Genomic DNA, 17,948 nt, shown 5'->3' on the forward strand with positions numbered 1-17,948 from the left:
GTTATGGAGTGACTAGTATGGCCCAAATAGGATAGAACATATGGTCTGCGCACCATTAATTTGAATGTAATTGGTCTAATGCACCAAATTTGTTTTTCAATTTAAATATGGTCTGTGCACCATCAAATAGTTGTAATTAGTTTAATTATAGCTTATCCTATTTGAAGAAAATGGCGCCTCCCACGGTGAAATTCAAGACGAAGTTACCATTTTCGAGACGGACTTTGAAGTTGAAGCTTCAAGATGAAGTCGGGCCATACTAGATCACATTTATCTTATGCATGCTTTAAGTTATTTATTGCTTTAAATATGTCTTAATTATGCATGAGATTGTGACTTGATTATGTTGCATGATTAAGGATTTAGTTCACTTAAAATCTAACCAACATAGTAAGAGCCTTAAGTTCCAAACTTAAAAATTGAGTTAAAAGGTGCCATGCCAAAATAAACACTTACTTGGATATCCTTTACATCAATCTAGTAATAGTTTTCGCTCAGCGAGGTGTTACTTATTGGTCCTAAAGGGGTAAGGTACACAAATAATTGTGAGTACATGTTAGTTTTGGTGAAACTCAGCGATATAAATAAGGAGTCCTTTTATGTCGTGGCAAAATCGATAGGTTTACCTAATAAGTTCTTAGACGTACCTATCAACCAAGAGTAGTTTCTAGACTATTAGCAAAAGGCTTTTGCTTACCTAAAAGATTTTAGAATTGAGTCTAAATACATAATGTGCTTAATTCTTCAATGGATTTTAGGGTCTTGGAATCATTTTATTCACACCTGCCGGAACACATAACTTGAATAAAATGCTTAATGAACATTGAATTATGCATGTATGCTAGAATTTAAGTTTATTAAGAGAAACTGTGAATGGTTATTTATTTGTTTATTTTTTTCAATTGTAGTTTTACTATGGCAAACAACAATCAAAACATCATCATGGGTTCTGAGCTTATGGCCAAGCTGAACCTAACAAATTTTCTTGAATGGGAAGCTAAGCTAGTTGAAATAGTCAGACTCAATGGACTTGAGTATGTACTGTTACATCCCATGCCAAGCTACTATGCCAGAGACATGACCCCTGAAAGATTTTCCGCCTGGGATGCGGATCTCAAAAAAGGTTATGAGTCTCATGCTGAACAATATCCCTGATGAATGGGCTAGAAGGTTTGTAGCTTATGAACCTTTCATGCTCATCAAGAATCTGAGGGATATCTGTCGTGGAAGCACGGAGAACAGGGACCTGAACGTCCATGAGTTGATTGAATCAATGTCTGGTCTAAAGGTTAGTTCTCCCAACAGGTGTTATAGGATGGAGGTCCAAGAAACACATGTTCAGCTCCTTCGCACTAAACAAAGGGTAGGCGTCCCACTAAGGTTCCATGTGGATCTTATGCTTTCATATTTTGATCGCCTAAGTCTGCTAGGAACACCAATAAGCGAAAGGATGGCAGTCTCTATCTTTCTCAATTCACTGCACAGTGGGTTTGGTCGCTTCAAGCAACTATACCTGAGTGAACCAAGAGAAGAAACAGTTGCAGAATTTGTTCACCTTGTCAGAAAGGCTGATATAATACTGGACTGTGAAGCCAAAGATTTACTCAAGGCTAAAGGGAGACCGTTCAAGAAAAGTGTAAAGTCCAAGGGCAATGCTAAATCAAAGCAGGACAAGTCCACATCAAGCTGTCTTTATTGTGATGGAATAGGCCATTACAAAAGAGAGTGTCCAAAGCTAAAGGAAGATCAGAAGAACGGAACAGTCGTCACAAGCAAGAAATGAATACTCCGAAAACGATGATATTGCCGGAAACGGAAATATGGATCGTATCGGAAATATAAATATTATCCAAGTCGTAGATATTGCCGGAAACGAAAACATGGTACGTATCGGAAAATATTATCGGAAATGGAAATATTGCCGGAATCGGAAATATTGCCGGAAACGGAAATATTGTCAGAATCGGAAATATTATCGGAATCGGAAAATAATTCCGGAAACGGAAATATTAAATATTTGTTCGAAACGGAAATTAATTCCGGAATCGGAAATATTAAATATTGTTCGTATCGGAAATGAATTCCGGAACCGGGAATTTAATCGGAAGCGCATCGTATGAATTAGCATCGGACGAGGCTTGCTAGACGAAGGCCCAGCATGAAGCCAGGCCCGCGCCCAGCAAGCCGAGCGCCCAACATGGAGCTGCCACAGCCTCGCCAGGCCCAGCGCAAGGCCAGGCCCAGCAAGGCCTTGGCGCGCGCACGCTAGGCGTGCTAGCGTGCGGTTGGGCTGCGAGCAGCGGCTGCTCGTGTGGGCCGCAAGGCCTGCGCGGGTGGTGCGATGCTCGTGGCCATACGATGCTCATGTTCGTAACGAATCCTAATCCTATCGGAATTCGTGTATTGATTAAATCCTAATCCTAATAGATTAAGTTTATTATTTAGAGTTCAATTTGGATTCTAATTAATAAATCCAAATCCTAGTAAGATTATAATTCTTTTCCCATACCTCTATAAATAGGAGCCTAGGGTCATAATTTATAGACACAATTGAAGTATTCTAAAGGTAAGATTTTGAAGAAAAATCAGCCATACACTTGCACCTAAATAGCCGAAATTCCTAAGCAACCTTAAGGGCGATTCTAGTTGGTCAAGCTTAAGGCGGATCCGGACGTGCTGTGGACTATCTACGGAGGGACGACACTTGGAGTCCTAAAGACTTGTTCTTGTTCGGTTCGGGCGCAGCTAGGGAGGGCACGCAACAAAGTGTATGCGTCTAAACTATGCTAAATGATTATGTGTAAATAATATGCTTTCCTGGCTTTATGGTTTTTCCGCATGATTTATGTTTTGTCATATGAATCATAACCTAACAAGGTATACTCACTTGCACTCTCACTCAAGTTGAATCCTTTTCATTCGGTTTAACTCACAATGTAATCTAATATGTCTAATCATTAAGGCAATTTCAATTATTAAAGTTTATAAGTCTATCCAATTTAATTTAAGTCATCTGACACTCAAGTTTAGTGTGTGTTCCAAGTTATAGGCTGGACCACGAAATCGAAATGCCTAAGGCAAAAAAAGTGTGATCATCTCCTACAAACAAGACTGTCTTCCTTTCCAAATGCTGTAAAACATCACCATTGCGTTGCTTGATAAACTTGTACACATCTTGAAACTCGCTATGACTGCCGTCTTCCCTCATACCACCAATTGTAACTTCCTTGAAGTATAGCCTACAACCAAAGGCGAAAGAGACGGGTGGTTGACCAGACTTCAAGGGAACTACATTGGTGGTAAGAGAGAAACATGACGGTGGAAGTAATTTCAAGTTGTACAAGTTTAACAAGCACAGAAGATGGGATGTTTACAACATTTGGGAAGGGAGAGAGTCTTGTATGTAGGAGTTGATCACACTTTCTTTGCAAATGCCAAAGATTTTCCCGATGATAGAGACTATCCATTTTGCTTCCTTCTCTACCTAATACAGTGGGTGTAATGTCTAGTAGTAGTAATTAGTAGTGATAATAACAACATCCAAAGTATCAATCCAACATACCAAAAATTAAAACAACACAGATGTGATCAGCTCATATGTATGCTCCTCTTCCTAGAAATTTGGTACTCGAAATGTGCGGTTCTTAAGTCCTTCAAACTTAAGACGATCACATCATCAATTTTAATCTTATGGTGGTTGAGGAAGTCCTTCATACCGTTTTTTCCCCCAAGGACACATGACTGGAGGATGTCGTCTTTTACGACCCTCCTCATACAAGGGTGATGCACTATGTCCTTGTGCTCAAAGGTGGCCTCCATAGGACGTGTGTTGTCACTAAACCGGTATCGTGCAAAAGGATTCGTGATGTACTACTATTATGAGGAAAAAAACCACACATATCAAATATCATTATTATAAGGACACAATTTCACAAATAACAACTTATTAACCTACCATTGCCTGGACTTTGATGTGTGATATGGTGATAAACACCATCTTCTGCCAGCAATCACATTCAGTTCATTGAATTGCGCATTGTCTCATACGCCCTCAGCCGACCAATGGCACAATGGTATTCCATCACACCAAGAGGCTGGTACTCCTTACCATAAACCTTCTTTATCTCGGAAGGAGAGATTATGTGAACCAAGAATCTTCCATGGCCAGAGTAGTAGAATGTTATCTTATCTCGCACAAAGATGTAATTGTCCTTCAGAAACTGGCGATAATTCCCTCCCATGATGGTGTCTTCGCCTAATCATCGGTAGTTTCATATGCATGTGCAAAGGGTACAAACCATCGCAAATGAACTAACGAGCTAGGGATTTCCTACAAAACAAATGTAATTAGTAAAGAGTTCATTTGCGAATACCATAAACATGAAAATCAAAGGTTGTTTCCTTCCAGTTAAGAATATATTGAAAATTAGATTATTTGGGTTACGTGAAAATGAAAATCATACCATAAACATGTTTAATATCCTAAGAGTCATACATAAAAAATCAAAAAAAATCAAAACATGATTTATTTTTTAAATTTATTTTCCTGGATACAAGTGTTTTGGGTTTTTCTGAAAACCCAAGCACTTGACAAAGGTCTTGGGGTTTACCTGAAAACCAACTCCATATGCTCGGGGCCAAATTACAAGCACTTCAGGGCATTTTCATCCAAGCACTTGGCTTTTTTTTTCTACTAACGACATTTAAGAAGCAAAGAGAGTTTATGCTTGTGAAAGGCGAATAAAATTTGATTATCTCAATCCTAAATGACATCGTACTGTCATCCCTATGGGGTAGTCAATGGCGTTGGAAATCGCCAAAAAATTGTAGTCTTGCAAAGGGCGTTGGAAATCACCAAAATTTTAAAGTTGTAAGGGGACTTTTGTAATAACACTACATGAGTTATTAGTACCATTACATGTCTTCTTACTTTAAACTTATCTATACTAATATATTAAAAGGCGTTGTGGAAAATGTATATGTGTCACGTAGTACATACTATCCTCACGCCACATCATCCACTCACCAAGTATAATGTAATGGACAACCAAAAATCAATACAATGAGGTTCGAACACCAAACCTCAAGTGTGGATGATAATTCTCATTACCATCTTAACCAACCACCAATTGTGGTTTATCTATTCACATTAATTTATAAATAAATGTTCACATGAAGTCTAAAACAAATAAAATTTTATGTGACTTTTTATTTCTATGGACTATTTTGAAAAGAAAAAAAATTAAAGCATTACGACAACCATGAAGAAACCTGATGTCATAAGTCTCATAAGAATCAACTATAGTATTGCCTTACATAGTTGCATATATATCTAATTTGGTGTTTATTAGTTTGACGCACTTAGTTCAATGAGAAAACAAATTATACAAATTGTAAGATGATATGATTGAAAACTTACTTGCCATGATAAATGACTTAGCGTATCTATGTAGTTGACAAACTCAACGGATACTTTTCATTCTATAGAATACAAGTATTTTGGTCAAATATTGAGCTCAAGAAAAATCTAAAACTTTAGTTATTCAATGTAGCAACCGGGGCATCGCCCGGGCCACACACTAGTTGATATTACATAAGAAGTTAATAATACTTATATGTTTATAATATTCACTAATTAAACATATCGTTAAATTTATCGTTTCCTAAGATAAACTACATAAAAAGCTTAATTGTCATGAAAATAACTGTATCAGATGACGATTAATTCCATGGATACTTAGTTTGGCATTGACCGGTCAACGTATATAATTGTATTAGATGAGTATTGGGGTGGTTAGTCTCAATTTGGCAAAAAGCGTGATTCGTGTCTTGTGTTTTAAGTTGACCTCTTATTTTGAATTACACTAAAATCATATAAGATTATTATCATATTTAAGGGTGTGCATGGTCCGATACGGACCGGAAAATGGACCAGAACCGGTCTGAAAATAGAACGGGTTAATAGATTCCGGTCCGGTCCATGGTCCTTGAAAATATGCGATTCTGGGGTACCGGTCCGGTCAAAACCCGAAATTTCCCGATCCAGACCGGTGACCCATAATCTTTTTTTTTTTTTTTAAATAATAAATTTTAGGGAAATAGCCCAACTTTACAGGCTTGCATCCCACTTATTGCTAGTTTGCTACATTAATATCCATTATGAGGTATATATCACAAAAAAAAAACCTATAGTGCACGTTTTCATACTCATATTAGGGAAAACCGTTCATCTCCATTGTTCTCTCTCTCCCTCTCTTGGTATGTTCGTCGTTGTACATCGTACTACCCAAAAAAAAAAATATTGTGCACGCCTCTTCTTACATGTGCATGAGAATTAATGATTTTCAAATGAATGGAATTGTAGAGAAAGTTACGGAGCATGTGTTAGTTCTTGTTATTTGTTTAATTAAATTGTGAAGTTCTTTTATCTTTTGTATCTTGTTATTTTTTTTAATGCAATGGAAGAGTATGTTTTAATGTGTGATAGTTACTTTGTTAGTCTTTAATAAATTTATTAACGTTTATTTTATAATGCTTATGAAATTTATTGTAGATGGAGATACAACCAATATCAGATACGGCTAACAAGACATACATTGAAGAGTTGTCCAAGTCTTTGCCTCCAGAAAAGAAGTTAACCGAGGGACGTGATTATGTGGTTTGAAAAAGTTAGAAGAGGGCATCTTTTTGGGATTGTTAATATCGAGTTCAACGTTGATAAAGGAAACATACTAGATGAATGTAAGTTTTGTGATAAAACTTTTGTTGCTGATCCAAACAAAACGAATCAAAAGTCTTAAGTATCATGCGGAATTGAAGTGTCTGACTAATCCTATGTACAAAGATAAGGGTAAGGAAAGCAAACTGAACTGTATTTTCAGCAAAGGGAAGGAGACAAGGATAATGAGTATGTTGATGGGAAATTAAAATATGGAACAGTGAACTTGAACGAACTTAGAGAAGCGTTAGTTTATATGATTATTGTGGATGAGCTTCATCTCAGATTTATAGATAAACTTGGCTTTAAGTACATGATGAAGGTTGCTTGTCATGGATTTCACATTCCATCACGTACCACTGAGGCATGGGATTGTCTTGAAATCTACTGTAGTGAAAAGGCAATGTTGAAAAACATGCTAAAGAATTGCCCAAAAAATTGTGTGACAACTGATACATGGACATCAATTTTCAGCGTATTAATTGCATGTGTCTCACTGCTCATTTCATTGATAATGATTGAAAATTTCATAAAAAAATAATAATTTTGTTTCCAATTTCTAGTCATAAAGGTGAAACTATCAGGAAAATAGTTGAGCATTGTTTGAAAACTTAGAGTATTGAGGACAAACTTTTTACTATTACTGTTGATAATGCTAGTTCTAATGATGTTGCTTGTGTACACTTAAAAAGAACCTAAAGTCTTGTCAAGCATCTGGATATCGGGTTCTTCCCTTCTTCGCTTTAACCTTTGTAGCGTCCACCTTCAACCTTACAGCCTTCGCCTTACCTTTCGGCTTGGTAATTGATGGGTACCTCACAGTTGTTTCCCTGTACGCTTTTCTCTTTGGCATAGGAGGATTCTTGATAAAATCAATACCACCACCCGTAACATAACATACATCATAGCTTCCCTGCTCAACATTAGTAGCAGTTGATACATCAACCTTCCGTTTTTGGCAAACATGGACAAGGTTCTGATCAGGCACAAATAGGGAATGATTAATGAACCACGTATTGGGGTATCAGCTACCACCTAGTTCAAGGCCACTAACGACGGATTGCCCATGACAGAAGTAGCATTTGTACCTTTGGTAAGATTTTTTGTTTCACTGTTATGATTACCCTGTCAGCCCGGCTTGACTTTCCTCGTATGTTGATGCTTTTGAGCAGATTGCCTCCAAAGTTAGCATCATGGAGGCATATCTAATTACATCCTTTGTCTTTGACGGGTCATGATACGAATCTTTACCCTTGTGTGCTTCTTTGGTATGCCATTTCCATCGCAGTCGAATGTTTTTCTCGGGAATCATATGTTCACGATTACCATTGAGGACATAAAACTTAATAATGCGCCTACACACTATACCCATACATTCAAACTTCTTACAGCCACAAGATGTTTCACAGTTGAGGAGTCATATAACCACCGCATACTTGCTTCACTCTTCAGTCGGTACTTTAGCAGCCCATGAATTCTTCAACTTCATACATACCCTGTCATCTAAAACATGATATGTACCACACCCAGTATCAGATATGATAGTTATGCCAATTGGACTCACAAAAAAAAATCGCATCTCCTCTTGCACCTTCAAAAACATTTGATCTGTGTAATTCTCCTGAACAATGTCTAAGAAAACCGTTACAAGCTTCCTAGCAAACTGATTATCATCTCTATCTGCCGAGTGTTCATCCATGGCCTTTTTCGCCATGGTCATAAATAACTCCCCACAAACTGCTAAAGGTATGTGTTGTAATCAACATATCCTTTGAAGAAATGGTTATGACTCTCAGGTCGTTGAGTAGTCCACATGCAAGCCCAAATAAAGTTTTACGTGTACGCTAAAATATATGCCTCTCCTTAGTCCTTATACATACTTACACACAAAAATATTAAAGTCTAGTTCTCATTATTAATAAACAAAGGAAATCATAAAATCAATTAAGGCCCTGTTTAGTTCACCTTATTTCTCCTGGTGTGATCTGATTTGGTCTGGTATGATCTGATCTGAACTTATTTTTTCTGATCTGGTCTGGTCAGATCTGATCTGATCTGATTCTTCATAATTAAGTTTAAACAAAAATCTACATTTATTAATATTAAACGACTTACGTGTAAAATAAATGTTACACAAATTTATAATATTGTTATTATTTATTTCACTTTGCTCATGATTTAACTATCCTTTATATTAGATAGACCTAGACATGATCTATATAGATCGGTTATGATCAAGACATAAAAGGTCTGATCTGGATATGATTTGTTCTGATATGGACATGATTTGTAATGATCAGTTCTGATTTGGACATCTATACAATTCAGTTCTGATCTGGACATGATTGTACAGTTCAGTTCTGGTCTAGACATGATCTGTACAGTTCAGTTCTGATCTGGACATGATCTATCCAGAATCTAGACAAATGAATTCTGCTCTGGACATGATCTATCCAGAATCTGGACAAATGAATTCTGCTCTGGACATGATCTGTGCATATCATTTCTGATCTAGACATGATCTATACAGATCCGTCCTGATTTGGTCATGATCTGTACAAACCAGTTCTGATCTGTTCATGATCAGTACAAATCAATTCTGATATGGACATGATCTTTGTAGATCAATTCTGATATGGACATGATCTTTGTAGATCAATTCGGATCTGAACATAATCTTTATAGAGTCGATATCTAGACTAGTTAAAATCTGGACATATCGATTATGATCTGGACATGATCTGTACAAATCGATTTTGATCTGAACACATTGGTTATGTAAGGATCGGCTCTGATGTAGACAAGATCTTTGCAGATTTGTACATGATCTAGACATGGCTTATACAAATCAGTTATGATCTCGATATTATCTGATCCTATCAGTTCTGGTCTGAATATATATTGGTTCTGATCCATAAAAATCAGTTTTGATATGGATATGACCTGCTCATATCGTTTCTGATCTGGACTTAATGGTTTTAATTTGGACATGATAAATTAAAATGTTTTCTTAATGTTTTTTTATGCCTTAAGTAATAGATTTTAATTGCATCGACAACAACATTCTTTTATATTAAAGCAATAATAATAATAAAATATTAAATATCATAACAATGATATAATAACAATAATAATAATAATAATAATAATAATAATATGGTCTGTTCAGATCTGAACTTATTTTTTCTGATCAGATCTGAAATAAGTAATAAGGTCTTGAAATAACATCATTCTATTATTTTTCAAATACATTGGTATCATTGATGTCATATATTGTATTCTCTAACTTCAGCCTACAAACTTTCATATTGGGGTAAAAAATACATTTTGGGTTATTTGTTTTTTAAATACAATTGTTTTACCTCCCAGGATTCTTTTACACGTCACTTTTTCTACCCGCTGTATAGTTGCTCCCCTTGTAGCAGCTATTTGGTAGCACTTCCCCTACAGTTAGCCCAAACATTTCAAAAAGCAGGTATGTACCAATTTATTAAATCACAACTCTCTACTCTACTCCTTTAGATATATGAACTTCTAAAGCACTTACAACGTCAATAGGAGCAAGGATGACTATAAGCCGTGCCGCAGGAACACGCAGATTAAGATCGAACTTAGTCACGGTTGCAATAAATAGGAACTAATTTTATTAGGTTAAATTTTATAATTTATACCCGTATTTTTTTGACAAGGATGACAATAAGCCGTGCCGCAGGAACACGCAGATTTGAGAAGTTAGATCACAATTTCAGCACCATTCAAAGTGACGATGCTAATTTCACTTAAAATTAACAAAACCATTATCTTTCTAAAAAAAAATTAGAAAAGTAGACATTTATAAAATTATACACAATAAACTACGTAGCAATGAACAGCCAGCCAAATTACCTCCAGGCTGACTATTATCAACATGATTGGTCACTGTTCGGTGAAAGAATTGTTTTACACATCATCGCTGCACTATCTTTTTGCAATACCCCTCAACCATTGCACTTGAATAATTCATAGTTTTACAAGCAAATCTGAAAGTTGAAGGACCCAGAATTATCCCATTTCCAATCAACGCTATTCCTCACTAGCAAATAGTTCGCAGAAACCGGCACTCTATCAAACATGACAGTAGCGGTAAGTTCCATCCCAATGTTCATGTAACGCAACTTCATCTTCGAACTTTACTCTTAACAAATTTTCTTACCAGTTTAGCATATATAAAGTGCTAATAAAATTAAATGAGAAAGAAATGCTTGGAGGTGGGCACAAGCATTACAACATTGACAAAGACTTCAATTACAAATACAGACCCAACTCATTTCCACTTTCCACCATACATTACCACTCATCAAAGAAGCCATGTAGTGAAGATTGCCCATTGTTGATCAAGGGTTCAAGAGACTTAACCACTACCTTGAGCAACCACAATATTTCCCACATCGAGACAGTAATTTCATTTCTTTATTCCAGACACAGTAGCGAAAATTGACCTTATGGAAATGACTTTTTAGGAACCAAAGTAACACACCAGAAATTAAGGTAACCTTGGGCAACCAACTACAAAAAGCTACTTAAACCAACATCTTCTCACTTGTCCAAAATTTTGGTTTTAATCCTTGTATCCTTCATAAGCTTGACAAGAAACAAGAAAGCTAACCTCTATATATATCGAGGACCAAGAGAACAATAACATTTTATCTTCAATTTCCCAATCTGTCAAATAACAAATTGGACCTAAGGTGAATATGAACTTGTAACGACATAAAAGTAAGGTGGAAACAGAGGATGATTACAAAAGAGAATAGAATCACTTGAAAATTGGAAGTAAGAGCAGAAAGAGGAAACATTTTAATTGAGCTTGGAAGACTAAATCTCTTTTGTTGCAGAAACCAAATGGGGGGTTTATTCCCTGCCTTATAGATTCTACATACAAGTTATCTTCACAGGTTTTTCTTGCTTATCACTTTGTCACTTCAACAGATTCAGCAATATGCTTAAGCTATATTCCTTTATCAATCCCATCATAAGCTTCCAAGGCTTTGAATCACCTTTACCATACATTAGTGACCCACATGCCACAACCCAGATCAGCACCGTCAAAACATACTATAAGCTTGAATGTCGTACTGCACAGTCAACCCTAACACTTGAACTATTTTCCCCGATGAAACAAAATCTTAGAAAAGAGCAACTTTTCTACTGAATCCTAAAGACATTACGTTTTCCATATCCTTAAAACACAACTAACAAGACTCAAATCAGTGTCTTAAGCACACATAGCACGACTTACCCATTCCCCACCCCCCTAAGAAATAGAAACCTTTTCCTGGTCACTTAACCCCTAACAAAACAAATAAGCCAAAATGTTACTATCCGGCCTCGAATTTAATGGTTGAGCATGATATATTTGCAAAAAAAACCAACAGTAAAAATAATGATTGCAGCAATGAGGAAAATGTCAGAAGCATAGAACTAATCAAACTATCAATATCAAGGGCTGTCTCTAGAAGTTGATCTGGGTATTAAAGTGTTATGAAAACTCGAGGGAAACACTCAGCAGTAAGTTTTGGGAAACAAATAGGCAGATGGAAAAAAATCAACTACCCTACGAAAAGTTACAGCGGTAAATGACTTCAAATAGTTGAATAAAAGTGCAGAGCAAACTAAGACACACAAGGCATACTGGCTACACAGGTTCTGAGGACAAGAAACATAGAAAGAGCTTGGTAAATTTGGTATCATGGACATGGCAAGTTTGATATTGTAGTTCTCCGGATAAATTGGTCTCCTGGACAAAAGCATCAAGTTTGGCCATATGTTTGTCAAACCCTTTTGATCTGGTCTTCTGGTTTAGACAGGAGGCTTCGTCAAAGGAGGCAGGAAGCAAGCTTCAGGGCTTCGGAGTTTCAGCTGCTTTAATGGGAATGGCAAGGAAGACATGGAAAACATGAGTATCACAACTCTATACAGGGATGCAGCCTAGGTTAAGCAATCTTCCATAATCTAGATTACCAGATATTAGGATGTTCGTTAACAAAACCCCAGTTACCTGAATGTACCTCTTTGCTAAACCTTAGTAATACGGTCTCCTCCGGGAGCCTGGAGTCTGGCCAGACAACCTGCCAGGAAAATCTCATGTTAGAAAATGTTCAAGTGGCTCAAGAATCAGCACATCAATCTTTATACATATATAGTATTACGTTCCCAAACAGTATTAATAATAAAACTTCAATGTTTCTCAGTTGCCAGTAAATAACTAACAACTGACGTCTCAAATGGTTCAAGTCACAGGAAATAACAAGGGCTTAACCTTTTTCTCTAGGATTTATAAAATCAGCACTGCAGTTCTTAACCTCTTAGACCTGTTTATTCAGTTTCACCAATTTTCCAAGTGAGTGGAAGAGTTTTTCATGACTTTAGAAGTCCACCTTTACTTTACATTCTAACAAAAGGAACCTTCAACATCTTATTCAACTCCAAAACCTATCTGCCTGTAAATCTCTTTTGTGCATATGGAGAACACCTTGAAAAAGACAAATTCCCAAAGATAGGTCTAAAAGAAAGGAAGGCAATTGACTACAGATAGGACAATGGGATAACACAATAATGATTGGCGGGCAATTAGCATACATTATGGAAAAAGGCTTATAGAAAAACAAATTTTAAGAGGACATGCTAACGCTCACACCAACCCCCTCTTCCTCCCAAGAAGAATGAGGATGAAAATACAGCTCCAGCAACATTTAAATGCCAATATAAGAATATTATAGATACTTACCGTTGCTAGAACATTTAAATGCCACTGTGAGAATAACTGGTAAACATACTTACCATCGTTAGACTTAGAAAGCAAGAAACAAAGCATCAAATGAATATGTTAACACAAGGTTGGGTGGGCAAGATTGGGTGGGCAAGGAAGATGACTCTACACCAACCCCAAGATTAAAAAAAAAAAAAAGGCAATTGTTTCTGAAAGCATGCAGCAGATTCCAATACAGCAGAACAAATGAGAACTTCCATTCTTACCCTGAACTACTACGTCCTGAGGAATAGCTGCTCCCATAAACACCATAATTACTCCCACCGCCGGTGTGCTGCAAGCCCAAACCAAAAATGATGAGCAGGCGAGGGTAAATTATTGTATTTCAGAGTGACAGGCCAAATAGCGCAAGATAGTGCACATCAATTGAAAAATGAAAAATATGACTGGTCCAAATCTTAGGGATAAAAATGTGTCAAACTGAAAAAATCAGAGGATTTTAGACCCATCAGAGCCAGGTGGGACTTGGGAGCAGTAACAAAAAGTACCTGTACACCAGCATAGCTACCATAGTGATCAACCGAAGGCAAATCATTCGAGCCACCATATCCACCCGAGTAAGAGAGCCCACGGCCATGTCTTTTACTATCCCTACTTTCATATGGCATGGTATCATGATCATCAGGCGAAAGAGGGACATATGGAAGAACAGGAAGCATCACTTGCCCCTCCTTTTCGAAAAGGTTAGCTCTTAATCTTGATGCAATATGTATGAGAGCAGTTTCAGCAACATCCAGGTCACCAGAGATCTGACAGATCAAACAGAATTTTATTCTCAACATCGACCAACCAATTGAAGGAAGTGTTACAAATCTTATTAAAAGACAGCAAAATCTACAGTTTATGCCATCCAATTCTTTACCTGCACCATTTCTTCATCATCAGCTGCAACCTTTGGAAGATCCTCCTTTGAAAGAATGCGGATATTGGCCTTTGTAATGTTCCTCATCTCAGTGATGATAGCACCTCCTCTACCAATTAAGCAGCCAATACGTGATGTTGGCACAAGGAGACGGGTTGTAAAAGCAATAATTCCAGAGTCCCTCTCAATCTTCTCACTACATCTGGGTTGCAAGCGCCTTGCTGCTTCAATTGTTGGAGAGACTTGATCTTCAAAATACTGTTCAGTAACCATGACAGAATCAAACTGATGCCAGAAAAAGCATCCCCATGTAACAGCATACACAAATAACAATCCCTTACCTCCTTTGATGATATTGTTATCAGGCAGTCATCACCTTCAGCAGATGAACTGTCAACTTTGATACCTGCTCTAGTCTCTTGCCGAATTTGATTAATGATAGCACCCCCTTTTCCAATCACACCTCCAATATTACCAGTAGGACAGACAAAGCGAATAGAAAAATCCTTCATGGATGAATCTTCCCTCGATGAAGGGTAACCAGAACGTGGCCAATCTCCCCTCTCAGCTTTGTATCCTCCATAAGAACCAACAATGGGTGCAAAAATAGGAGCACCACCAGGTGCCCCCATGAGTGAACCTGCTGATGGATACAGACTAGGAGGTAAAGCAGAGGTTAGCATGTGTTGAGATCGTGAAGGGTTATCATGAAGACGGGAAGCAATCTGGAACAGGGCTTTCTTCACAACTGAAGCTTCTCCAGATATCTACAGCCGTGAGAGTATTTTAAATGAGTACATTAGGTTAAAAATATTACAGAGCCTTAATGCTTCAGTACATCTGACCAAGCCTATCATCATATGTGGACAGAACACAAAATAAGAATAAAGGGACAAAAGAAAACAACAATCATCTACAATAACGCTAAACACACTATTTTACTAGCCAACAACACACATTTGAACCACATATATAATCTAAATAGGATGATTTAGACAAAAACAACTCTGCTACAGCAGTAAGTCAAAAATTGTCTCCAATACCTGCAAAAGTTCATCCGTGCTCAATGCACATGCTGGCAAATGATCATCCTTAAGGATTCGAATTTGAGCACCAGTATCACTGCGGATGGTTTGAACTATCTGCCCCCCTTTCCCAATAATACATCCAATCTGATCGGAAGGAACAAGCAGGCGAGCAGTAACAAGTTGATTACCTTCAGGCTCATCATCAGCAACTGAATCCTCAGCAATCACTCTCTCATGCACCCTAAAGAGTGCATCCTGGCTTGGACACACCTGAGAATCCATTTCATCAAAGGGATTGGTTTCATCACTGGCACTATAAATCGTCACGACTCGCTCATCAGATCCTGGCACAGTCTCACCAATTCTGATCTTTGATTTTGTGTCCACCCTTAATTGTTTGACAATCTCCCCTCCCCTGCCAATGATGCTCCCAATCTTTGTTGCAGGGCACAAGTAGCGGTATACAGTATCATCTGTTCCAATTGAAAAAGTATCTTCACCAGAACTTCTTCTTTTATTCCTACCATTCTCAGAACGATCCAGGGAATGAGCTCGCTTACCGTGATTATTTCTCTGGCCAGCCATTAGGTAAAACAACTTTCTTCCTAAAAGTGAAATAGATTTAGACTGTTAGTTTATAAAGGAGAAATCAAATTTTATTCAAAAAAGTTCAACTCTACTACCCACACCAATTGTCGGGTAAGCTTCATAATAAAGGAGAAATCAAATTTTATTCAAAAAAGTTACAACTCTACTACCCACACCAATTGTCGGGTAAGCTTCATAGCATGGTACTGTGGCACTACCCAAAAAAGGTAAAATATCTTGGTCCGACTCCATTTATATGAAGGGGAAAAAACATGTGCAATAAAAGCAAATGTTACACATCCCATCAGTCTATCCAATCTATTGAAAGCATTAACAGACACAGCTCACGGTTCAAGCTAAACAATACTCCGTACTACAAAAGAGTAAGTAATAAAAAAAAACATCTGATTAAAAGTAAGGGGATTAAAATAAAAACCAAAAAGGAAACAATAATCTCATGCTGCTTACTATCTTTTTCCTTGTCTCCTCACTTAATCGGGATGAGATCATATATCGCACTTTATGTTGCACTTCTGTTTTTATTTTGGACACATCATAAATTAAAGTATATCAGTTCACGTTAATAATGGTGATTGCAGATGTGGCAAAAGTAAGACATGCTAAAACAGAAGATGGGCGGCACAATAGTATAGCACTCCAATATAGTATCATAGTAGTATCGCCACTCAACTCTTCCCTCAACCACTCCTAATTAAGATTACTGACACCAAACTTCACTAACCATGAGCTTGATTAGCATTGGACTTGGTTCGGGTATTTTATTTCAGTCTTGCTACGATTATCATTTTATTTTCCATACCTAAATTTAGATTATCAAAAGCTTCGGAAAACTCTCCAACGTACTTGACCCAAACCGCACAACTGAACAGGCAAAATACGAACGTTTTCATGCCGCTGACCAATCAATTGACCAAAATGTAATTTTTAAAGACCTCAAAAGCATTTATACGTCATATCGTAGAAATCTTTGAAAAAACCCTAACCTTGAATGTCTTCGCTACAACTATAATGGAAAATTGGAAACCCTACCCCAATATTCTCCAAAATTTGCAAATTAAGACCGCAAATTCTGAACAACAACTCCGATATTCTACAAAATCAATCCATATACCCTAATCAATGACAAGATTCGTCAAATTCTAAGGTAAAAAAGCAGGGAAACCCCAAATTCAGAACAAATCAATTAAAAAAACTACCCTAAACATGGAGATATTAGAATTAGAAATAGATTAATCGTTGAACAGAAGAAAAAGAGAAAGGATAATTAACCTTGGATAAAGCGTAGAGATCCCCGGCGAGGAGAGAGAAAATAGATGATTATAGAGAGAGAATGAAGTATTGTTACGCACTCGTGTATTTAGTTTCAACACTCGACCCCAAAACCAAACCCTAATAACCGGTTCCTTTAAAAATTAGACTTCGACCAGGAGTAGGATTTTCTAGTATCATCTCCAGGACTTCAATCCGGAGGTTGGCTAAAGCCCCGTTTATCTGATCGGTCTGGTTTGATCTGATCTGATTTGGTTGTCATTGTTCTATATATACTGTCATTGTTGTACTAAAATACTATCACAATCATCAAAAAAAAATAATGAAATGATTAGAAAAACGAAAGGGACAACTTAAATGAATGGGTAAAAGTGTTACATATTAAATGAACTAGCTTTTGAGCCCGTTCAATGAACGGGCTGTTGTATAATGGTTATTTAGTTTATCTTTTTTAATTCTAATTTTATCGAGCTTGTGATTTTAGAGAGAATATATGTGATTTAAATAGAGGTAAATTTTGAAAGTTGAAATAATATATAAATTAAATAGTATATTAATATTGAGTGTTCATCGGGAAGATGGAGGGGAAGATGTTGAATGAATAAATTGGTGAATTGATATTGTATGAGAAAGATGAAGTGAAAGAGTCGATTC

At 37.0% G+C, this 17,948-nt stretch overlaps 1 protein-coding gene across 16 annotated transcripts; it reads right to left on the reverse strand.

The window, feature by feature from the left end:
* Nucleotides 1-9,837: 9,837 nt before the first annotated feature.
* Nucleotides 9,838-17,537, reverse strand: LOC110795482 (RNA-binding KH domain-containing protein RCF3). Of its 16 annotated transcripts, none has more exons than XM_056836786.1 (10): nucleotides 17,295-17,401; nucleotides 16,473-16,537; nucleotides 15,977-16,021; nucleotides 15,432-15,889; nucleotides 14,730-15,155; nucleotides 14,389-14,646; nucleotides 14,015-14,275; nucleotides 13,733-13,800; nucleotides 12,766-12,825; nucleotides 12,205-12,616 (listed from the first exon to the last, which is right to left on the reverse strand). In XM_056836786.1, the coding sequence occupies exons 3-9, from the start codon at nucleotides 15,999-16,001 to the stop codon at nucleotides 12,780-12,782; spliced, it is 1,542 nt and encodes a 513-aa protein (XP_056692764.1). In that variant the 5' UTR covers nucleotides 16,002-16,021; nucleotides 16,473-16,537; nucleotides 17,295-17,401; the 3' UTR covers nucleotides 12,205-12,616; nucleotides 12,766-12,779. The 16 variants fall into 16 exon arrangements, 15 of the variants coding, with proteins under 15 accessions (XP_056692760.1, XP_056692761.1, XP_056692759.1 ...); XM_022000500.2 differs by having other exon boundaries at nucleotides 12,756-12,825; nucleotides 17,295-17,399; XR_008927813.1 differs by lacking the exons at nucleotides 12,205-12,616; nucleotides 16,473-16,537 and adding exons at nucleotides 9,838-10,162; nucleotides 10,266-10,737 and having other exon boundaries at nucleotides 12,756-12,825; nucleotides 15,432-16,021; nucleotides 17,295-17,441.
* Nucleotides 17,538-17,948: the final 411 nt, after the last annotated feature.

This window comes from Spinacia oleracea, chromosome 2 (assembly GCF_020520425.1).
Source record: "Spinacia oleracea cultivar Varoflay chromosome 2, BTI_SOV_V1, whole genome shotgun sequence".
Taxonomy (NCBI): Eukaryota; Viridiplantae; Streptophyta; class Magnoliopsida; order Caryophyllales; family Amaranthaceae; genus Spinacia; species Spinacia oleracea.

Bases quoted from the DNA above. Each gene is read 5' to 3' on its own strand.
- LOC110795482 (XM_056836782.1), bottom strand. From the start codon at position 16,001: ATGGCTGGCCAGAGAAATAATCACGGTAAGCGAGCTCATTCCCTGGAT. The intron at 14,276-14,388 runs GTAAAGAATTGG...TTGATCTGTCAG, and splicing joins ATGATGAAGAAATGGTGCAG to ATCTCTGGTGACCTGGATGT. The intron at 12,826-13,732 runs GTAAGAATGGAA...TTTTCCTGGCAG, and splicing joins TCAGGACGTAGTAGTTCAGG to GTTGTCTGGCCAGACTCCAG.